The sequence below is a fragment of the Lampris incognitus genome, chromosome 20 (assembly GCF_029633865.1).
Source record: "Lampris incognitus isolate fLamInc1 chromosome 20, fLamInc1.hap2, whole genome shotgun sequence".
Lineage (NCBI taxonomy): Eukaryota > Metazoa > Chordata > Actinopteri > Lampriformes > Lampridae > Lampris > Lampris incognitus.
In genome coordinates, this window is record NC_079230.1 from 30,494,380 (window position 1) to 30,518,323 (window position 23,944).

A 23,944-nucleotide genomic window follows, 5' to 3' on the forward strand; every position below is an offset into this window, starting at 1 on the left:
AATTTGTTAGCCTTTAACCCATCCAGACAAAGTAGAGATATGTAAATAAAGTAGATATGTAAATAGAGATGATATGTAAATAAAGTAGATATGTAAATAGAGATGATATGTAAATAAAGTAGATATGTAAATAGAGATGACATGTAAATGAAGCAGAGATGATATGTAAAACCCACTGAAAGACACCCACTGGAAAAAGAGACGCAGAATGAAACAACGCAGCAGAGCAAAGTAGATGCTGCACTGCACTTAACACGTCGCTCGACAACAAGACCACAAGTACACGCCTCCCGACACGCAGCCCGGCCGTAGCGGCGGGCTAGCCTACACTCGGACAGGCGCTCATAGCAGAGGGAAAACAGATCAATAGAAACCTGGTTAAAGGGTGCAGTCCAGTTTGTACTGCCTCATAGTGGACCTCTCAAGGAGAGCAGGAAATCATCCTCCATCAGTAACTTCACCTCCACCAAAAAAGGCGATGGGGATCTTTAAGATGCTGCCAAGTAATGTCTTCTAGCCTTTTTGAAGTAAATCCAGCAACTTAATTAGCTTTACAAGATTAACACGAGACATCCTTCTGGGTCCAGCTGTGGCACGGCAGCCTTCTACACACTGCTGTTGTTAATGATGACTATTAGTGGATGTTTCCACAAGTAATAATCATGTAATTTGGTGGTATTTGTTTTCAATATATATGCAGTACAGTTTAGACGTATCTGAAAGCTCCTGTGTCTTCATGCCACAACCGCCACGGCCGTCATTTTGACGGTTTTGGATTTTCAAAGTTTGAAGAAAAAAGAAAGAAAAGGTACAGACCGGCCGCTCCCTGGATGCTCCTAAAATTGCATATATTTGCATTAAAATTAGATTTAAATCAGGTGCACAAAAGAAGCTAAGATAAGGTCTACCTGAAACAACCATGAGCCGTCGAAGACATCTCGTGATGGTGCGCGTCATGTGACTATTTACGACGTGTTGGTCGCGTCATTTCCTTCGTGAACTTCGTCGCTCTGTCCTAGAAACACACTAGCGCCCTCCAGTGCAGAGAAATAGTCTAAACTTGATGTGTGATTATGTCCAACATGTCTGGTTACAGACGCCGTGACAGACGCACCATGACTACCCCCGAGGCGCTGCAGTATTTACAGGCGTTGGACAGCGGCCATTTTAAATTGTTTGAAAAATAGTATTAGAAGTTGTTAAAATGTTCATTTTGGGGTCAGTCGTTTCCTTTTTCTTTACCCCCCCCCTTTTCTCCTCAGTTGTATTTGGCCAATTACCCCACCCTTTGAGCTGTCCCGGTCTCTGCTCCGCCCTCTCTGCTGATCCGGGGAGGGCTGCGGACTACAACATGCCTCCTCCCATACATGTGGAGTCACCAGCTGCTTCTATTCACCTGATGGTGAGGAGTTTCACCAGGGGGACGTAGCACGTGGGAGGATCACGCTATTCCCCCCCACCCCCACCCCCAAACAGGCGCCCTGACCGACCAGAAGAGGCACTAGTGCGGTGACCAGGACACACACCCACATCAAGCTTCCCGCCTGCAGACATGGCCAATTGTGTCTGTCGGGACGCCCGACCAAGCCGGAGGTAACACGGGGATTTTAACCAGCGATCCCTGTTTTGGTAGGCAACGAAATAGACCGCTATTCTACCCGGACGCCCCACTGGTGTCAGTCGTTTCTTAACTGACACACTAACATATGTAATGCATTAACAGCTCAACTGGGTATTTATCTTGATAGAATATAGAGTTTAAAAACCGGCCGTCATCGTTTTCGGTAGGGGTGAAATCCTGGTCGTACGTCAACTGTACCAAGCACAAGCTGCGAGTGTGCACTCTGCACCCGTGGTCGTTTTAGGTAGGAGTGAAATCCCGGTCGCACGTCGACTGTACCAAGCACAAGCTGCGAGTGTGCACTCTGCACCCATGTCGACAGAATGACAGAGGTCAGCAGTAACAAATGGGAAAGACGTGCAGCCAAAGTAGCCTTAAATAGAGCGTTTTTGGACAAAAGTGGCAAGGCGAAGTAAAAAAAATTGGATAGGGCATCCGGGTAGCGTAGCGGTCTATTCCGTTGCCTACCAACACGGGGATCGCTGGCTCGAATCCCCGCGTTACCTCCGGCTTGGTTGAGCGTCCCTACAGGCACAATTGGCCGTGTCTGCGGGTGGGAAGCCGGACGTGGGTATGTGTCCTGGTTGCTGCACTAGCGCCTCCTCTGGTCGGTCGAGGCGCCTGTTCAGGGGGGAGGGAAAACTGGGGGGAATAGCGTGATCCTCCCACGTGCTACTTCCCTCTGGTGAAACTCCTCACTGTCAGGTGAAAAGAAGCGGCTGGAGACTCCACATGCATCGGGGGAGACGTGGTAGTCTGCAGCCCTCCCCGGATCAGCGACCAGTACGGCTCAGAAGAGTGGGGTAATTGGCCAAGTACAATTGGGGAGAAAAAAGGGGGGAAATTTTAGAAAACAAAAAACAAAACCCAGATAGGTCAAATATTATGATAAATCAACAAGACTCTGGGATTATGCCAGTTTCCTATCCTGTCAGTGAACCATCACACACTGCCATAGTTTCACAGACACAATACTTCCTGGTCCATCCCATAATCTGAGACACGAACCTTTAGGACCCATATTAGTGTGGTTTAGGTGCTTACATCACCACCACACATCATCATATGTATGAGGGAGCATCGCTTGCTCCGAAGGCGGGACGAGGAGTCTGACGATAGTAGCAGCATCCTGCGAGTCTCTGAGGAATGCACCACCGGAAAGTTGCATAACACTGCTTGGACCACGGAAGAGGGAACTACGCTCTCATCCATTTGACACATCGCTCGCTTAAAAAACAAAGATGGTCATTCTCCATCTTTCCCGTCCGCCGCCCCCCCACCCATCTCCCTCCATCCCTACTCGCTTAGCCACATTCCGACACTTGGTGCCCAATGGGACAGATTAAGAGCACCCAGAGGGCTGCGTGGGTCCGGCTGAGTGTGTCGGTAAGAGAGAGAGGGCCACGGAGTAGCCGACTTGAACAGCGATCCAGGGAGAGACAGGACGGCCTGTGCTTTGATACAGATCAGTCTGCCCATCTGAAAAGACACACCTCAGTTTAACTCGCCCTACACATCAGCACGATCACAAAACTGACTTTAAAAAGGGATCAACCAGCTTCCACATGACCATTCTGGGGAAAACTAGATGGTCCCAGCAATCCCGAATCCATGCTGGGAAAAAATAAAATAAAATACCAAACGGAAGAGCCGGTGGACACGCTCGGCTCCAGCGGCCCCGGGTGTTTGTTATGGACGTATGCAGCTGAAGTGGCGCAGTGTGCCGACACTTGAGGGTGGATGAAGAGCAGCGCACACAGAGCGTGCCTCTTCAGGAAGCATTTGACAAATCTCCTGGGAAGATAATGATTTTACATGTACGCTCGACACAAGTACCTCTGTAGGACTGGTAATGTACCTGCTCACTCACACAAACCTTGGCCAGTGAAACGCTACTGAGGAAAAAGAACTTCAAATTCAATTCCATGAAAACCAGCCACTCAAACAACTATATATATATATATATATATATATATATATATATATATATATATCTCCCTGTTGGGATTTTCCCCCCTTTTCTCCCTAACTGTATCCAACCAATTACAGTTTCGCTGGGGGGACGTAGCGCGTGGGAGGATCACGCTATTCCCCCCAGTCCCCTCCCCCCCCCGAACAGGCGCCCCAACCAACCGCAGAAGGCGCTAGTGCAGCGACAAGGACACATACCCACATCCGGCTTCCCACCCCAATTGTGTCTGTAGGGATGCCCGACCAAGCCTGAGGTAACGGGGATTTGAACTGCCGATCCCCATGTTGGTAGGCAACAGGATAGACCGCTACACCACCCGGACGCCTACCAGCAACAATATATTTTGCAAGATTCTGATAATGATCCTGACGACCAGGTTGCTATATGGTTGGTTATCAGGTTACTTGCTTATAATGTTGTGCCAGATTTGCTCCAAACATCATTGACACAAACAAACACTAACACACACAAAAAAAAAGCGCTAACACAATAAGCACTGAGATGGACCAGAATCTTAAATGACCCATCTTCTAGCATGGAACACTTTTAAACCAAGAACAGTGGCATCTATTCTCTCCATAAGCATGCATCAGCATGACTTATTTTTCCATACCAGCAATAAAGCAGGACCCCTCTTCTGGCCATCAATAATAATAATAATAATAATATTGTTTTATTTGGTGAGGCACAATCCAAGTTTTCCTCTTTTGAATCCTGTATTGTCAATATGCCAAAAATTATATTCATTTTAATTGTGGAAAAAGATCTCTAAAATTATTGCGCACGCACAATTCAGTGAACTTCCGTAAGTGAAAATAAAAATGAACCAGCTAATGTGGGGAACCCTCCGCAAGTGTTTGTCATGGTTTCATTTTCAGAATAAAGGTGTAGGGGGTGGTGTTCTTACAGCGGTACACTTGACTGATATCCAGCCACAGCTGAACATGTCCCCAGATACCAACGTGCATAACTCAATATAAAGATGGTTCATTTGGTGAAATTCCACCATAATGAGGTCCCACAGCTGTGACATTAATACCTTTTCAACATACAGCCTCTGGAATCCCTGCTTGACTGGCCATCATTGTGCAGATATCCTCTACAATAACCTCAGCAAACCTATCCCGGAAACAATACACACTACAAGACGCTGGGGAAAAAAAGGTAGCACATCGTGTGCTAATTTAGACTTACATTTTATCATTTCATTTAACTGAGAACTTTATTCAAAGCAACGTACATCTGAGAGCTGATACAACACAAGCGAGGATCCAGGCAGGAGGGAACGACACGGGTAAGTGCCATAAAGGTAAGTTCGAGTCCGACAGGACATAGGTGCCAACAGGCGGGGCACAGAGCAGATTTTTTTACAGAAGAGTCTAGCTAGCGACTAGCTAGGGCCCTGCTGTGGTGGTAGTACCCACATCTGACTTACTGCCAATTTGGTCATGTACTAGAGGCTTATGTGTGAAAGGTTTGACTAGTTTGGCCAGCACCCTTGGACATGCTGCAAAGGCCCAAGTTATTGTGGGGCTTTGTAATACTGCTAATGTGTCACTTCGCCAGTATAAAGCTGGTGAATTTGGTTTCCTGTCTTAAGGTCACAGAAACTCTCTCTATGAAAGCAATTTCAATACCTAAAATATCACCAGAAGCCCTACTAGTGCACTCACACACACACACACACACACACACACACACACACACACACACACACACACATCACTGCTGAGCCTGCTGAATATCACAGAACAGCAACTCCTGGAAAAGTGGGTGTTCCAGTCAGAGAGAAGCAGTAAGGGCACTGTGTGACAAGTGCAGTTGGTGGCGAGTTCCCGTGAAGTGTTCCTGTCAAAGGTGTCTCCCTGCCAAAACAAATGTATGCAAATGCTGCTTCCATTTGGTCTTTACAACCGTATCAGAACACAATGCCGTTGCACAGTGCAGTAATAATAGTACTCAAGTCTAGAACTTAAACATCTCCATTAAACTTGTCCACATGCTGCTTTGAATCATACGACCAAAGCCAACTTTTCTACAATGTATGCTTGTAAAAAAAAAAAAAAAAAAACTTCAATCACACACACAACACAAAATTTGTCAAGCTGGGCTTCACCCTCTGCACAAAAGCCCAGTTTGGGGATAAAGCTCCCAATAGCTTCCAGTCACTCAGGCTGAGACCCTTCACTTCTTCCATTTCACAGAAACAACAATAGACTAGACCTCCAAGTGCTTCCTTGTGCGAGTGCTCCTTGAGAAAGTTCTCCAAGAGCGCACAAGACAGGTTCAGAATAGTCTTTTTGTGGCAAGCCCGAGGTGCTCCGAGGGCAGCCTTGAAAGGTTTGCCAGTGTAGAGGTTCGGCCACATAACGCGGAATGTGGCCATCTGAGGTGGCAGTGCAACAGATGTCGCCCCGCACCCACAAAGACAGAAAGCGATACGCAGTTTACAGTAAGGCCAGGGATTACTTAAACCTCAACACCCTATTGCCTCTAGAACCAAGGCAACTAGCATGTAGGGACTTATTTACAATGCAACCCCAAGAATTGGAAAGGACAATGCTGATGGGGATGCAGCCCCCCCATGTTATTAAGCTCAAACACCAACTGCTGGAGCACCTACAAGCCATGTGCTATCAATTATTTAACACACACAAAAAAAACTGTATGTATATGCTGCATGCAGTTCACGAGGATCAAATACCTCATACTAAAACACCATAATACTACCACTGGGGCAACACTACAATAGGGTAACATGACAGTTGGGGTTCTCGAAGTGCCACATGATCGCACTGAAACCTCGCAACAACGAGGTCACCACAGGGATGCCTTGACTGTACGTGATGCAAAGCTTCCGTGTGTGCTGCAGCCACAACAATGCATCCTTCTTTTTGTTATAAGACGTCTATACTGCATGCCATTGCAAAAAAAAATAAAATAAAACAAAACGACCATAGGAGATTCAATAGCTGACTGCTAACGTTGGGGAATATGACAAAACGCCGCATCTTCTGCTGAACAGCGCCATGACCTAAATAAGATACGGCGACTCTTGGGGGACCTCACACAAAAGATAACCCTGGTCAGGAGCTCTGCACACGCAGCCCCGCTCTCCGTCCACCCCCCCCCCCAAGCCCCCCCCCCCCGTAGCCGGGCCACGGCGATTAGCGCTGCCGCGGCTCACGCTCGCGGGACAATAAATATCGCATCAGCAGACTCGCGTGGAATAAAAGGGGCACGTTCACAGCACACACGAGCCCAAAGGCACGGGGAAGACCGGGACCAACACCGTGCCAAGCGGCCGGCCGCCCCCCCCCCCCCCGTCTGTACTCGCATCCGCCGGCTTTGCATGTTCCCTGCATAACCGAAGTTAGCGGACGAGCGTGGAGGGGTGGAGGTGGGGGGGCTTCTTTTAACAAATAAACCCGACCTGCGAGACACGTCCGTCCGTCGGGGTCACCTATAGAAACAGCCCCCAGCAAGTTAGCCGCCTCTGAGGAGGTAACTAGCTAAAGCTGCTCATGGCGAGAAGGGGGGCGGCTCATAACTCATGAGGATGCTAAAGTTTACTACAACCGACGGCCCGCCGGGGGTCCCCGTCCACCCCCCACCCCCCGCCGGCCAGCACGGTGTCGCCGGTACCGAGTCGGCTTAAACGTGCACAAATACGTCCCACGGGGAGGAGACCTATCGGGGTTACTTGACGTTACAGCTCGCCAGGGCACCGAAACCCGTCTGCTTTGCCACAAATAAGTAGGAAGTTTCTAGCCGGCTAGCTAGCGAGCTGTAGCTAATCGACCATTAGCTACACACCAAGGGGGAAAAAGTGGCGCTCAATAGCGGCTAACGCATTTTGTTTTGCAAGATAGCCAAACGTGAACCGAGCAAAGCTAAGCCCGCGTCGCTAAGCTAGCTAGCCGATAGAGAGGGGTATGGCGGAGTGAGGGAGATTAGCCCGGCGGAGCTAGCCGAGCGGAGTTAAGCTAGCCGTTAGGGAGACGGCTAGCGTTAGTCGGTAAGCTAGGCTAGCCAATAGAGAGGTATGGCGGAGTGAGAACGATTAGCCCGGCGGAGCTAGCCGTTAGGGAGATGGCTAGCGTTAGTCGGTAAGCTAGGCTAGCCAACAGAGAGGTATGGCGGAGTGAGAGCGGTTAGCCCGGCGGAGCTAGCCGAGCGGAGTTAAGCTAGCCGTCAGGGAGACGGCTAGCGTTAGGCGGTAAGCTAGGCTAGCTAACCGCCGCGCCGCTAAACGCCGTCCGGGCGAGCGGTCTGGTCGGGAGGGAAGAGGGGGGTGGTGGTGGTGGTGGAGGGGAGAGAGGGGGGGGGGAGCTCCAAAAAAAAAAAAAACGTAAAACCTGCCTTACCTCCCACTCTGTACATGTTAGCCGCCATTCTCCCGTAAACCCCTCGACAAATTTCCTTCCCGGCGATTTGCCCCTCTTGCGTGAAAAGCCGACGAGCCGGAGCCGTTTTATTCCTTCATTTAGCGCAGACACCCCCGCCGCGAAAACAAAGCCGGCTCCGGGCACAACAGCCGAGCGAGCTCTGGCGGGTAAAAAAAAAAAAAAAAAAAAAAAAAGTTGAAAGTTTCCGTTACAATGTTTCGGGGAAGGTGTCCGCAAAAATTACGTCTTTCGTCGGAGTCCCTCGGCGTCCTCGCCTTTTCCCCCTCCGTCCGTCCGTCCGTCCGTCCGTCTTCCCTCCCTCACTCACTCGCACTCGCAGGCATGCACGCACGGCCCCTTGATCGCTAGCCTGTCTCTTCCTCCACTCTTCCTCCCATCCTCCGCTCCCAGCTTCATCCTCCTCTTCTTCACCTCCACTCGGTTCGCAAACTCGCTCGCTGGCGTGCGCGCGCGCGCCAGCGAGCGAGCGCGCCGACACACACACACACACACAGACACACACACACAAGATGCAACCCCCTCCCCCCTCCTCCTCCCCCCCCCCTCCTCCTCCTCGTTCGTCACGTCATCTTCGGAAATTATAATCGGTAATCTCCGACGCGCGCGCGCGCAGTTCCACGGCGATAACTTGGGCGAGCCCGAGAGATGGTGTGGCGCCCCCCCCCGACCACGCTTCTGCAGGAGGCGACACGGCCGGACGCTTTCTGCAGGGGGGGGAGTCGCCGCCTCCTCTTGAGAAATATCGTATATGACATTTAGCTGCCGGCTCGGTGACTCTTGACGATGCAATCGTCATGATCGCAATTAATTTCAATTTCGGCGCCGCGTGGCCACCGGTCCCGCTGGTGCAGCCGCTCTTTTATAAAGCACCCGGTGTGCTCCGTGGCTGCTATTTCATGGCGTTTGCTCTGCGTGTTGCCCGGAGTTTGTCTCTCCTGCAATAACGTTTTGAACTGAGGTGAATTCAGCCGACGTCACACGATAAACTATTTCTTGTACTGTTTGACACATGGCCAGACAGGCAGGCAGGCAAACCAACCAGGTTGACAGACACACGCACCCTTCAAATCTCCCCTTCCTGAACGACCCAGAAGTGGGACTACATAGTCCCCCCTGAATAAGAGCACACGGCGCCTTCTCGAGATGGGACGGGCTTTGCAGCGCTTTTCCTCCCACCTCCCAACACAAGCACGCTGAAACCGACCTGACACAAGTCCGACATTAAAGAGAAATCAAAAGTGGTGCGGAATTAATACGTGATTCGTAGCGCGGAAATTATGGAGGTACGCTGACGAGTTGCAACAAATTTAGCCGCGTCTCCATTGTGATGTACATTTAGCGTGAATGGAGCGTTCAACTTTCTTCGTCTGTCATTCGCATCGCAATCACGCAACTCTTCGGCAGTGCTGCCCTCTACCGGTTTTTGTGACACAATACAGCTTACAGCGCCGGTTATTAAGAGAGGGTGAAAGCACAACAGGAGCCAGGGGCCAGTCTTTAGTTATGTATCAGGTGCAATAACTTGACAAGCAGAAAAAAATCACAGTACTCTCAGAGTTGAATTAAATATATACAAAAAAAATTTTTTTTTTACAAATGTAATTGATCTAAGTTCACGGAGTAAGAGATGCTGCTGTGTATTGATTTCAACTAACAAGTTCGTCACAGTCTGGCTAATACAAACACACACCAAAAAAAATCTTTTGTTATGAGCGGAGATGTCAGAGATGGTAACACAAGCAGATAGCACTCTGGTCCTTTTGACGGACAGTAAAACAAAATGAACATTTAATGACAAAAGTGCAGGATGGAATGTTCATTGAAACCATTTCCTGAAGGCAGGAGGTATACAGCGCCAGCTAATATATTCAACCACCTCGAGTAAAAATTCACCATATATTCAAAAGGACGAAATAATACTCTGTGTTTCAGGATATATGTCATACTGTTTTAGTTTCACAGGGCTTTTGATCATAGAGGTGTGTATCTGTAGAATTCCTTATGGCACACGTGTGGAATTCCTGAAGATGTTTCTCCTGTGAAGGAGTGACACCACATATGCCTGACTGATGCAGTCACTGTTTGGGGTCTACTCTTTTTCCACGTCTCTAACTCTCTCACTTACCCTGTCTATCCATTAATCTAGGAGCGTTTCTTCAGGGGGGAGCAAAAAGACGGTTTTGTGAAGGCTAGGTTCTCCATGCTGCAGGGAATGGATGCCCCAAAACCATTTATCGGGCTGAAGAGAGGACAGGCAGAGTAAGAACAGATGCATTCTTTTTGTGACGGAGGGGTAACATTAACATCTGTGTTGAGTCAAACGCACATACAGGCGGGGGGCAGTTACGGGAATTTACACGACACAACGTTATATGAAACATTGTCGGCGTTCAACTGTTACTAAGGGAGCTACCCATGCTGTGCTCTGCTGAAAATATTGAACTGGACATTTGCATTAACTTTAATGAGCTGAACAAGGTTGTGTTTCAGACGGCCGCTGGCCAAGCCCAGATGTCATCAACCAACCTGTGGACTTTTTCAAAAGTTTCCGAGGGTGTAATTGAGGTGGACTGGTTTGACATGTTGCATGACTGTTTGGCAGCAGGTGTACTGACCCCGGGCAAAGGCCATTTTAGCAAATTTGGACCTGGTTTTTTTTTTCAGAATCTTCCCAAAGGCCACAGCAAATTCATTCTGACTAGTCCAGATTCAAACATGCACAAAGCTTGTTCTCATTGTGTCCCAGGTACAGAATATAATGGACTTAGCCGGTCTGTCAAATGCAAATTTTAGACCCCTGACCCTCTGCTGCACAGAAGTCTTTGGACAGAGTAGACAAAGGGTAGCTGTTCATCACCAAGGTAACCTTTGATTGGGAACAGGGTTTTATGTCTGGGGTCAAAATATTGCTGGGGTGGGGTGGGGTGAGGTTGGTAAGCCTGACAGGCATTAAGCAAGAATGACTGATTTTAGTCCCCACAAAGGTGTTGGGATACACAATGTAGAGACAGTACTAATTCTACTTATATACTACCTATATTCATGATTTTACTCTCCTCATGAAGGAAAGCTGAGAGATTACTTGATCAGCCACAGCATGAAGATATGGGAAAGAGTAATAGAAGCTAGGTTAAGAGGAGAGGTGATGATCAGCGAGCAGCAGTATGGTTTCATGCCAGGAAAGAGCACCACAGATGTGATGTTTGCTTTGAGAGTGTTGATGGAGAAGTATAGAGAAGGCCAGAAGGAGTTACATTGTGTCTTTGTAGATTTAGAGAAAGCATATGACAGGGTGCCGAGAGAGGAGGTGTGGTATTGTATGAGGAAGTAGGGAGTGGCAGAGAAGTATGTAGGAGTGGTGCAGGATATGTATGAGGGCAGTGTGGCAATGGTGAGTTGTGTGGTTGGAATGACAGATGGGTTCAAGGTGGAGGTGGGATTACATCAAGGATCGGCTCTGAGCCCTTTCTTGTTTGCAGTGGTGATGGACAGGTTGATGGACGAGATCAGGCAGGAGTCTCCGTGGACGATGATGTTTGCGAATGACATTGTGATCTGTAGAGGGAGTAGTGTGCAGGTTGCAGAGAGCCTGGGGAGGTGGAGGTATGCACTGGAGAGAAGAGGAATGACAGTCAGTAGGAGCAAGATGGAATACCTATGAGTGAATCAGAGAGAGGACAGCAGAATGGTGAGGATGCAAGGAGTGGAGGTGTGAAGGTGGATGAGTTTAAATACTTGGGGTCAACTGTCCAAAGTGAGTCCAGGAGAGAGGTGAAGAAGAGAGTGCAGGCAGGGTGGAGTGGGCGGAGAAGAGTGTCAGGAGTGATGTGTGACAGAAGGGTACCAGCAAGAGTTAAAGGGAAGGTTTACAAGATGGTTGTGAGACCAGCTATGTTGTATGGTTTGGAGACAGTGGCGCTGATGAAAAGACAGGAGGTGTAGCTGGAGGTGGCAGAGATGAAGATGATAAGATTTTCATTAGGAGTGATGAAGAAGGACAGGATTAGGAACAAGTATCAGAATCAGAATCAGAAATACTTTATTCATTCCCGAGTGGAAACTGAGTATATTAGAGGGACAGCTCAGGTTGGACGGTTTAGAGACAAAGCAAGACAGGTGAGATGGAGATGGTTTGGACATGTGTGGAGGAGAGATGCTGGGTATACTGGGAGAAGGATGCTGAATATGGAGCTGCCAGGGAAGAGGAGAAGAGGAAGGCCAAAGAGGAGGTTTATGGATGTGGTTAGGGAGGGCATGCAGGTGGCTGGTGCGACAGAGGAAGATGCAGAGGACAGGAAGAGATGGAAACGGATGATCCGCTGTGGTGCCCCCTAGCGGGAGCAGCCAAAAGTAATAGTAGTAGTAGTAGTAGTAAGTAGTAGTAGTAGGGGGGGTCCGTGTAGCGGTCTATTCCGTTGCCTACCAAATGAGTATCGGTGGTTCGAATCCCCATGCTACCTCCAGCTTGGTCAAGCATCCCTACAGGCACAATTGGCCGTGTCTGGGGTGGGAAACCGGATGTGGGTATGTGTCCTGGTGACTGCATTAGTGCCTCCTCTGGTCGGTCTGGGCACCTGTTTGGGGGGGGGGGCACTGGGGAGAATACCGAGATCCTCCCACACGCTAGGTCGCCCTGGTGAAGTTCCTCACTATCAGGTGAAAAGAAGCGGCTGGTGGCTCCACATGTATGGGAGGAGACATGTGGTAGTCTGCAGCCCTCCCTGGATCGGCAGAGGGGGTGGAGCAGAGACCGGGGATGGCTCGGAGAGTAGGGTAATTGGCCAAGTACAATAGGGCAGAAAAAGAGGGGGGGGGAATAGTAGTAGTAGTAGATAAAGGAAAGGTGAGACACTCTGGAGGATATTGTCCACTTACATAAGAATATATTCCGATAAAGTTAAAAAAGGAAAATGTGAAGCTGTTTATGTGATGTGATGTGATGCATGGAGAGAAGCTTTGGGTCTTTCAGCTACCAGGAGGTAGGGTTAAGTAAGATTTAAGGTCCTGGGAGTGTTCCTGCACTCAGACGGCTGGCAGAAAGAACTGGGAGGCCAAGCAGCAGTCCGTGGTCTCCAGGCTGGACAAGCCGGCAGAGGTGACGGACACCCATCGTGAACAACCCGGTGGCGTAGTCTTTACGGCATTGGCTGGACTCATTTTCAACTTTCCTGACTGCCTCTTGAAGGACTTTCAGAGGAAGCTTGTGGACTCGCCCTGGTTCGGCAACAGGCTGCTTTACTTTTACTCCAGTGGCCTCGGTGAGTTGGGGCCGTTTAAGGAGCTGCACGGTGACGGACGATGTTACCACGCCGCAGACCCTTCGAGTGTGCTGGAAGGGCCCCGCAGGAGACGGCTCTAGGATGTCTGAGAGCCCGGGTGCTGGGGTCACTTCCACGGCCAGTACTGCAGGTATTAACTCAGACCAGTGGGACCAGTACTGACACAGTCACGTGGGACAGGGAACTGAGATGAGGAGGCAGGAGGAACGTCTTGCCTTCTGCCCGTCTGAGCCTGAGAACTTTTTGCCGAGGGGAAAGGGACGCTCGGCCCTCCATGCTGCGGTGGTGGAAGTCAGGAATATCGGAGCTCTCCGAGTTGCTGGGGGAATACCGTTTGGCAGGAGGTACTGAGAGAACAGAGCATCGCGGGCTTTAGGTGGATTGTCTTTTCAGGGACTTCTTTTATTCAGAGGTGGATTTGACACAGGGCCCTTGCAATCGAAAAGATGTCAGCCAAAGGTGGTCTTAAGCGCGAGAGTCACTCGGGGGGTAAGGCTCGGTGAGTTCTCCCTGACTTCCTGTTTGGTCAGGAGCAACTGATAGGAAGACCAAGGTGCAAGGACTCAGGGCTATTGATCCTCTGTTTAGGAAGATCCCCCCCCCCCCCCCGTGCATCTCTGCACATTGAGGGGAGGATTAATGACGGCTTGTGTGTGTGTATGTCTGTGTGTGTGTGTGTCTGCGCACGCACACATGCTTTGGGAGTGTTCATCTGAATGGGTGTGAGAATGGATTTTGTTTCAGTCCATCCCACTGGAGATGTTTTTCCTGTTTTCCAAGTAGGTTGTCTCACTAAAGAACCTTTCGTCTCTCTCTCTTGCTCTCTCTCTCTCTCGCTCTCTCTCTCTCTCTCTCTCTCTCTCTCTCTCTCTCTCGCTCTCTCTCTCTCTGGAAACATAGCTCTTTCATTTTCACTTTAACATTTCCCTTCTCCTCGTCCCCCGACTAGCTGGCGAAGGGTTCTGGAGAGCTGGCGGAGGCGGAGGAGGAGGCCAGTCTCTCCCTGCTGTCACCCATTCCTCCTCCCCCCTTCACCCTCCACTGGAGGATGCAGGTGTCCTTCCCCCCGATGGAGAGCAGGTGGCTGTCGCTATGGGTGAAGCCCACGTTGGTCACGTGACTGCCGTGGCCTTCGTATTTATAGCTCGGCGCCTGTGGGGGGGAGATCGGCGCGTTAGAAGCCGTGAACACTTTGGATAAAATCTCGACGATGACTAAATCCGTCATTTAACGGTTACCAATATAGCCCGGTTAGTTATGAAAGGGTTCCCTACGGTGTACTGGGGGTTTCCGTATTTGTCCGGGCTGCTGCAGTGTTGGCTGGTGTCACACACGCTATGGGCCTTCAGTTACACTTCACACTTAATGTACAGATAATCTTCTACAGCCACACTTATATAGCGTGTTGTAGTGCTCTAGTGTTGTGACATCCGGGTTCTACTGCAGCGTCTGGGGGGTTTTTACAAAGCCTTCTGGTGTTATGATGCTAGCTGGGTTATATCTGATACCATGGCGTATGCTGCCGTGACCCGAGCGGCCTATCAAATGGGGAACACCACGCATCACGGCCTCACTTTTGGTTTAGGACACGGGTACTGGAACAGGTGGACTTTGCAGAAGTCATCGGCCACCGCCACCATCTTCTCGCTGTGGGAGCGACACAGGGCGTTGATGTCTGTGCCATCTGAGCCCTCCAGCCACACCCCTGCAACACAGCAACACACCGAGTCCTTCACACTTCCTGTTCATTAACGCGTGGCCGCACACATTAGGTGGAATGTGGGTGTTACATTTGTATTTTGGGCATATTTATTTATTTATTTATTTGCCCCCCCTTTTTGTTTTGCCCCCCCCCCTTTATCGCCCCAATTTTACCCAGCCAATTACCCCACTCTTCCGATCCCGCCCGGTCTCTGCTCCGCCCCCTCTGCCGATCCGGGGAGGGCTGCAGACTACCACGTGCCTCCTCCCATACATGTGGAGTCACCAGCCGCTTCTTTTCACCTGACAGTGAGGAGTTTCACCAGGGGGACGTAGCGCGTTGGAGGATCACGCTATTCCCCCCAGTTCCCCCTCCCCCCCGGGCAGGCGCCCCGACCGACCAGAGGAGGCGCTACTGCAGTGACCAGGACACATACCCACATCCGGCTTCCCACCAGCAGACACGGCCATTTGTGCCTGTAGGGACGCCCGACCAAGCCGGAGGCAACACGGGGATTCGAACCGTAGATCCCCATGTTGGTAGGCAATGGAACAGACCGCTACACCACCCGGACACCCCGGGTATATGTTGCTAATGTGATGCAAAGGGTGTAATATTTACAGAAGAAGTCGTTTGAGTCAAGCCCTAACTAGACATGACAGGTAGACACGACGGGGAGACACGACAGGGAGACAGGACAGGGAGACACGACAGGGAGACACGACAGGGAGACAGGACAGGGAGACAGGACAGGGAGACACGACAGGGAGACAGGACAGGGAGACACGACAGGGAGACACGACAGGGAGACAGGACAGGGAGACAGGACAGGTAGACGTGACAGGGAGACAGGACAGGGAGACAGGACAGGGAGACGTGACAGGTAGACGTGACAGGGAGACATGACAGGGAGACAGGACAGGGAGACAGGACAGGGAGACATGACAGGGAGACAGGACAGGGAGACAGGACAGGGAGACACGACAGGGAGACAGGACAGGGAGACGTGACAGGTAGACGTGACAGGGAGACATGACAGGGAGACAGGACAGGGAGACAGGACAGGGAGACAGGACAGGGAGACGTGACAGGGAGACAGGACAGGGAGACGTGACAGGGAGACAGGACAGGGAGACGTGACAGGGAGACAGGACAGGGAGACAGGACAGGGAGACGTGTCAGGGAGACGTGACAGGTAGACACGATGGGGAGACGTGACAGGGAGACGTGACAGGGAGACAGGACAGGGAGACAGGACAGGGAGACGTGACAGGTAGACGTGACAGGGAGACATGACAGGGAGACAGGACAGGGAGACGTGACAGGTAGACGTGACAGGGAGACATGACAGGGAGACAGGACAGGGAGACAGGACAGGGAGACATGACAGGGAGACAGGACAGGGAGACAGGACAGGGAGACACGACAGGGAGACAGGACAGGGAGACGTGACAGGTAGACGTGACAGGGAGACATGACAGGGAGACAGGACAGGGAGACAGGACAGGGAGACGTGACAGGTAGACATGACAGGGAGACAGGACAGGTAGACAGGACAGGTAGACATGACAGTGAGACAGGACAGTGAGACAGGACAGGGAGACAGGACAGGGAGACATGACAGTGAGACAGGACAGGGAGACAGGACAGGGAGACAGGACAGGGAGACGTGACAGGTAGACATGACAGGGAGACAGGACAGGTAGACAGGACAGGTAGACATGACAGTGAGACAGGACAGTGAGACAGGACAGGGAGACAGGACTGGGAGACATGACAGGGTTAACCTTGCAGTCTATATTCTCACCCATGACATGGAAGCCCAGCACGCAGGTATAAGACGCCCATTCTCTGTCTTTGCTATCGAAACGGTTCCTCAGCAGTTTACACCCTGCTGCCACGTCCCCTGGTGGACACAATCAATCATGACATTTATCACTTACAATGAACAAAGCAGCGAGTCTTTAGTCTCGCCTTCCACCACATAAAATAAACAGCTATCCATTTACTCACAGTACAGGATCTCGTAGTCGCCCGAGTTCGACATGATGTACTTCCCATCTTTGGACCAGTCCAGATGAGTTATGAAGCTGGAGTGGCCCTGGCAGCACACATGACACAACAGCTTGTAAATAACGCACAATTTCTCCACCCGCTGCAAACTAACTGCTGCAGCTCTCAACTTACATTGCACTTCCCGAACCGGGCGTAGCGCCGGCCTTTCTCGGTCACGTTGTAGATGTAGATGAAGTTATCATGGGACCCCACGGCCAGAAAGCTGCCATCTGAAAAGACAGGGGGCGGGGCCTAAACACTTAACATAAGTCTGCACTTCCTTCAGCCAGTGTCAGGTGAATATGGGGGAGAACGTCAGTCAGTGTCAGGTGAATATGGGGGAGAACTTCAGTCAGTGTCAGGTGAATATGGGGGAGAACTTCAGCCAGTGTCAGGTGAATGTGGAGGAGAACTTTAGCCGGCGTCAGGTGAATGTGGGGGAGAACTTCAGCCAGTGTCAGGTGAATATGGGGGAGAACTTCAGCCAGTGCCAGGTGAATATGGGGGAGAACTTCAGCCAGTGTCAGGTGAATGTGGGGGAGAACTTCAGCCAGTGTCAGGTGAATATTGGGGAGAACTTCAGCCAGTGTCAGGTGAATGTGGGGGAGAACTTCAGCCAGTGTCAGGTGAATATGGGGGAGAACTTCAGCCAGTGCTAGGTGAATATGGGGGAGAACTTTAGCCAGTGCTAGGTGAATATGGGAGAGAACTTTAGCCAGTGTCAGGTGAATATGGGGGAGAACTTCAGCCAGTGTCAGGTGAATATGGGGGAGAACTTTAGCCAGTGTCAGGTGAATATGGGGGAGAACTTTAGCCAGTGTCAGGTGAATATTGGGGAGAACTTCAGCCAGTGTCAGGTGAATGTGGGGGAGAACTTCAGCCAGTGTCAGGTGAATATGGGGGAGAACTTCAGCCAGTGCCAGGTGAATATGGGGGAGAACTTCAGCCAGTGCCAGGCTAATATGGGGGAGAACTTCAGCCAGTGTCAGGTGAATATGGGGGAGAACTTCAGCCAGTGTCAGGTGAATATGGGGAAGAACTTCAGCCAGTGTCAGGTGAATGTGGGGGAGAACTTTAGCCGGTGTCAGGTGAATATGGGGGAGAACTTCAGCCAGTGTCAGGTGAATATGGGGGAGAACTTCAGCCAGTGTCAGGTGAATATGGGGGAGAACTTCAGCCAGTGTCAGGTGAATATGGGGGAGAACTTCAGCCAGTGTCAGGCTAATATGGGGGAGAACTTCAGCCAGTGTCAGTTGAATGTGGGGGAGAATGTCAGCCGGTGCCAGGTGACTATGGGGGAGAACTTCAGCAACAGATATTTTCCTTTTCAGCGTTTGGTGAACGCTGATGTCAGTGGAGGAGATTTTTCAGAGCAAGGCGGCGAGTTCGGGGTCTTCCCCCGCTCAAATGTCAGTTTCAAGACTTTGTTTCCTGCATTCCACAGCTGGCACCACCCGTACAGAAATGGGAAAATAATCTCAGTGCAGCTGCGTTTTATATTAAACTCTGTCTGTCTGGTAACGCTGCGTGTAATAAAGCAAAAGCCCTCTTTCAACCACGTCTGACATTTTCTGCAGTATTTCTCTTTGTCTCCGGAGTCTCCGGTTGTCTCGGGAGCAAAGCGGTCGGTCACGAAAGCTTCCCTCACACTTAATGCAACCGTGACACCAGGCACGGGTGTAGCTGTACTGCTGTCCAGGTGGAGACAGCAGGATGCTGGACTCGCATGGCCTCCACATGACGCGCACACACAGGCTGTGATGATGCTGCAAGATACTGTGTTGATCCCCGTAGGGAAACTCCTCGCTGCATTTACCACATCCTGGCCATGTAGCTAGGGGCAGTGGGCAACCAACTCCAGTTCTCCTCGCCACGCCTCGGTCAGGGGCCCAGACCGGAGTATAAACCCCAACATGCATGTTTTTTGGATGGTGGGGGAAACCCAGAGAAATCCACCGCAGACACGGGGCGAACATGCAAACTCCACACAGAGGACGACCCCCAAGGTTGGACAACCCCAGGGATCAAACCCAGGACCTTCTTGCTGTGAGGCGACAGCGCTAACCACTGCGCCACCGTGCCAGCAAAATTCTAGAAAGTGAGGCACTTTGTAAATGAAATGAAAGAAAACATCTTCTGAGGCCAGGGAAGACCAGAAAATAACTCCCCCACTGGTCAAGAGGGCTGGCAGGTATGTCATGTCATGTCATGTCATGTGACTACACATGAACACATTGTTCCACTCTCTGAAAATGCATCCCTATGCATTTACTCCCTACACAAAACACACACACACACGACTTCCTGATGAGGCAGTGCGACAGCGTGGTCATCGCCTGTTTCATCCTCTCAGAAGTCAGAATAAGCTGGGTGAACTATGACCCAGCGATAATTAGTGCAATCGCAGGCATGCCATCAATCTGAGGGTGAACTCTGACCTGGTGAGTATCTCATGACGGACAGCTGCTCGTTTCCGTCGGTGGACTCGGAGACGACCTCCCTGGTCAGCAGGTCAAGGATGAGCCACCTTTTGTCGAGAGGAGACACAATCAGAGAGATGTGAGATGTATAAGTACTCCACCAGTCTTCCATGTGCTGCCACATTCCTGACACTGTCATGTAGGCCCCCTTTTTTATGATGTACCCCCTTTTTCTCCCCAATTGTACCCAGCCAATTACCCCACTCTTCTGAACTGTGCCGGTCTCTGCTCCACCCCCTCTGCTGATCCGGGGAGGGCTGCAGACTACCACATGCCTCCTCCCATACATGTGGAGTCACCAGCCACTTCCTTTCACCTGACAGTGAGGAGTTTCACCAGGGGGACGTAGCACGTGGGAGGATCACACTATTCCCCCCAGTTCCCCCTCCCCCTCAAACAGGCGCCCCGACTCGGCCAGAGGAGGCGCTACTGCAGCGACCAGGACACATATCCACATCCAGCTTCACACCCGCAGACACTGCCAATTGTGTCTGTAGGGACGCCCGACCAAGCCGGAGGTAACACGGGGATTCAAATTGGCAATCCCCGTGTTGGTAGGCAACGGAATAGACCGCCACGCCACCCAGATGCCCAGGAAAGTCATTTTTATTTACTGGCATCAATAGATCCTCGGCTGTATGCAGTGGTTTTGGGCAATTCAAATCCCATAGATCCATTTAAGTTGAAACAGAGTTACCAGTGCTGTATGTCTGTGCGTCCGTACCTTCCCCTACCTACAACAGGACTGTGTCCTAAATATTTACCATCAATCTGGATTTTATTGAGTCGATGTCAAACTAATAGGGGAGAGAATTTCAATGACAAAGATACTTTCCTTTTCAGTATTTGGTGAAGACAAATGCAATACCTTTCTCTACCTCCAAATGACCAAAACAAGGTGTAACCTTTTGCTTTAGCTGCTGCTGATGTGCTGTTTGTAGATGGCTTTATAGACTTACTGTGCCATATCGCTAACATCTCCGCATCCTCTCTGACCTTAAATTCTTCTACATAGGTCTTCTGGTGAAGACGTTAAATGTTACACGCCGTATAATTTTTCACATGAATGCCCTATCCAACAGCAGCTAGTAAAGTGAGAAACAAAATAAGGCACTGAAGATTTGGATTTGTGAGTAAGCTTGACAGTCTACATTGGGCAGCAATAAAAGAATATAAAAAATGGGTTTTCTGTCATTTAAATCTTCAGGATTTAGTTTTAAAGGTCATCCTGGCTGGCGTTCGTTCTTTTGGAAAGTGATTTTTTGTTGCTTAGTTGGATATATGTGTTTAGTCTGGATATATGTGTTCTTAGTTTGGACATGTGTTCTTAGTTTGGATATATGTGTTATTGGTTTGGATATATGTATTCTAGTATGGATATATGTGTTCTAGTTTGGATATATGCGTTATTAGTTTGGATATATGTGTTTATTTTGAATATATGTGTTCTTAGTTTGGATATATGTGTTCTTAGTTTGGATATATGTGTTTAGTTTGGATATATGTGTTTAGTTTGGGTATATGTGTTCTCAGTTTGGATAAATGTGTTCTTATTTTGGAAATACTGTGTTTTTAGTTTGGATATATGTGTTCTTAGTTTGGATATATGTGTTTAGTTTGGACATATGTGTTCTTAGTTTGGACATATGTGTTCTTAGTTTGGATATATGTGTTCTTAGTTTGGATATATATGTTCTTAGTTTGGATATATGTGTTCTTAGTTTGGATAAATGTGTTCTTATTTTGGATGTACTGTGTTCTTAGTTTGGATATATGTGTTCTTAGTTTGGATATATATGTTCTTAGTTTGGATATATGTGTTCTTAGTTTGGATATATGTGTTTAGTTTGGATATATGTGTTCTTAGTTTGGATATATGTGTTCTTAGTTTGGAGATATGTGTTTAGTTTGGATATATGTGTTCTTAGTTTGGATATATGTGTTCTTAGTTTGGATATATGTGTTTAGTTGGGATATATGTGGTCTTAGTTTGGATATACATGTTCTAGTTTGGATATATGTGTTCTTAGTTTGGATATGTGTTTAGTTTGGATATATGCATTCTTAGTTTGAATATATGTGTTCTTGTTTGGATATACTGTGTTCTTAGTTTGGATATATGTGTTCTTAGTTTGGATATACTGTGTTCTTAGTTTGGATATATGTGTTCTTAGTTTGGATAAATGTGTTCTTATTTTGGATATACTGTGTTCTTAGTTTGGATATATGTGTTCTTAGTTTGGATATATGTGTTCTTAGTTTGGATATATGTGTTTAGTTTGGACATATGTGTTCGTAGTTTGGATATATGTGTTCGTAGTTTGGATATATGAGTTTAGTTTGGATATATGTGTTCTTAGTTTGGATAAATGTGTTCTTATTTTGGATATACTGTGTTCTTAGTTTGGATATATGTGTTTAGTTTGGATATACGTGTTCTTAGTTTGGATATATGTGTTCTTAGTTTGGATATATGTGGTCTTAGTTTGGATATACATGTTCTAGTTTGGATATATGTGTTCTTAGTTTGGATATATGTGTTTAGTTTGGATATATGTACTCTTAGTTTGGATATGTGTTTAGTTTGGATATATGCATTCTTAGTTTGGATATATGTGTTCTTGTTTGGATATATGTGTTCTTAGTTTGGATATATGTGTTCTTAGTTTGGATATACTGTGTTATTAGTTTGGATATATGTGTTCTTAGTTTGGATATATGTGTTCTTAGTTTGGATAAATGTGTTTAGTTTGGTTATGTGTGTTCTTATATTGGATATACTACTGTGTTCTTAGTTTGGATATATGTGTATAGTTTGGATATATGTGTTCTTAGTTTGGATATGTGTTTAGTTTGGATGTATGCATTATTAGTTTGGATATATGTGTTCTTAGTTTGGGTATATGGGTTCTTAGTTTGGATATATGTGTTTAGTTTGGATATATGTGTTCTTAGTTTGGATATATGTGTTCTTAGTTTGGATATACTGTGTTCTTAGTTTGGATATATGCGTTCTTAGTTTGGATATATGTGTTCTAGTTTTGATATATGTGTTCTTATTTTGGATATACTGTGTTCTTACTTTGGATATATGGGTTTAGTTTGGATATGTGTGTTCTTATATTGGATATACTACTGTGTTCTTAGTTTGGATATATGTGTTTAGTTTGGATATATGTGTTCTTAGTTTGGATATGTGTTTAGTTTGAATATATGCATTGTTAGTTTGGATATATGTGTTCTTAGTTTGGATATATGTGTTCTTAGTTTGGATATATGTGTTTAGTTTGGACATATGTGTTCTTAGTTTGGATATATGTGTTCTTGTTTGGATATATATGTGTTCTTGTTTGGATATATCTGTTCTAGTTTGGATATATGTGTTCTAGTTTGGACATATGTGTTCTAGTTTGGATATATGTGTTCTAGTTTGGACATATGTGTTCTTAGTTTGGATATATGTGTTCTTGTTTGGATATATATGTGTTCTTGTTTGGATATATCTGTTATAGTTTGGATATATGTGTTTAGTTTTGATATATGTGTTCTTTTTTGGATATACTATGTGTTCTTAGTTTGGATATATGTGTTCTTAGTTTGGATATATGTGTTTAGTTTGGACATTTGTGTTCTTAATTTGGATATATGTGTTCTTGTTTGGATATATATGTGTTCTTGTTTGGATATATCTGTTCTAGTTTGGATATATGTGTTTAGTTTGGATATATGTGTTCTTTTTTGGAGATACTATGTGTTCTTAGTTTGGATATATGTGTTTAGTTTGGATATATGTGTTTAGTTTGGACATTTGTGTTCTTAATTTGGGTATATGTGTTCTAGTTTGGATATGTGTGTTCTTGTTTGGATAGATGTGTTCGCGTAGTTTTGGGATATGTGTTTTTGTCTTTGTGTTGCATTGCGGTGGCTGGGAGAAACGATGTTTCATTTCATTTCATGTACTCAATGAAGTGAAATGACAAATGAAGTGTTCCTGATTCCTGACTCAGAAATGTCTGATGTGTACCTTCAGAAGTAGGAAATGGTGTAAATATTGATGGGACTTGGAATGTCTGCTGAGATTCTCTTTCGTTACCTTCCTGTGTTGAGGCCGACTGACACCACTGAGCCATTTGGACAGAAATCTGCACATAGTCCATAATCCTGGAAGACAAAACAATACAGGTTGATGCTAATTTGTGTGCATGTGTGTGTGCATGTGTGTGTGTGTGTGTGTGTGTGTGTGTGTGTGTGTGTGTGTGTTATCTATTCTACCTCCAGTATAGTGCACCAGTCCAGCTTGTGTTCCTCTGTGTTCCACAGACACACCTGTCTGTCATGGCCACAGGTGAGGAAGACGTCTTGGGAGGGGTGGGTGGCCAAACCCCACATTTCATCCACATGACCCTGATAGAATAGCACACAGCAT

The 23,944-nt window shown here is 47.9% G+C and overlaps 2 protein-coding genes across 6 annotated transcripts in view; both read right to left on the bottom strand.

Annotated features, from left to right (window-relative positions):
• Window positions 1-8,352, bottom strand: part of mta2 (metastasis associated 1 family, member 2) — a 46,569-nt gene extending 38,217 nt beyond the window's left edge. Inside the window, exon 1 of the mRNA XM_056300030.1 lies at window positions 7,961-8,352. Coding sequence (XP_056156005.1) covers window positions 7,961-7,988 — 28 coding nt within the window. The 5' untranslated portion in view covers window positions 7,989-8,352. The remainder of the gene's footprint in view (window positions 1-7,960) is intronic.
• A 3,430-nt stretch (window positions 8,353-11,782) lies between these two features.
• eml3 (EMAP like 3) overlaps window positions 11,783-23,944 on the bottom strand; it is a 46,359-nt gene continuing 34,197 nt past the window's right edge. For 4 of the 5 annotated variants that reach the window (XM_056300774.1, XM_056300773.1, XM_056300776.1 and 1 more), the window contains 8 exons: window positions 23,791-23,922; window positions 23,612-23,679; window positions 19,477-19,565; window positions 17,171-17,268; window positions 16,997-17,084; window positions 16,791-16,889; window positions 14,856-14,986; window positions 11,783-14,433 (listed from right to left, as the gene is read on the bottom strand). In XM_056300774.1, coding sequence (XP_056156749.1) covers window positions 14,227-14,433; window positions 14,856-14,986; window positions 16,791-16,889; window positions 16,997-17,084; window positions 17,171-17,268; window positions 19,477-19,565; window positions 23,612-23,679; window positions 23,791-23,922 — 912 coding nt within the window. In that variant the 3' untranslated portion in view covers window positions 11,783-14,226. The remainder of the gene's footprint in view (window positions 14,434-14,855; window positions 14,987-16,790; window positions 16,890-16,996; window positions 17,085-17,170; window positions 17,269-19,476; window positions 19,566-23,611; window positions 23,680-23,790; window positions 23,923-23,944) is intronic. The other variant, XM_056300775.1, reaches the window with a different exon arrangement.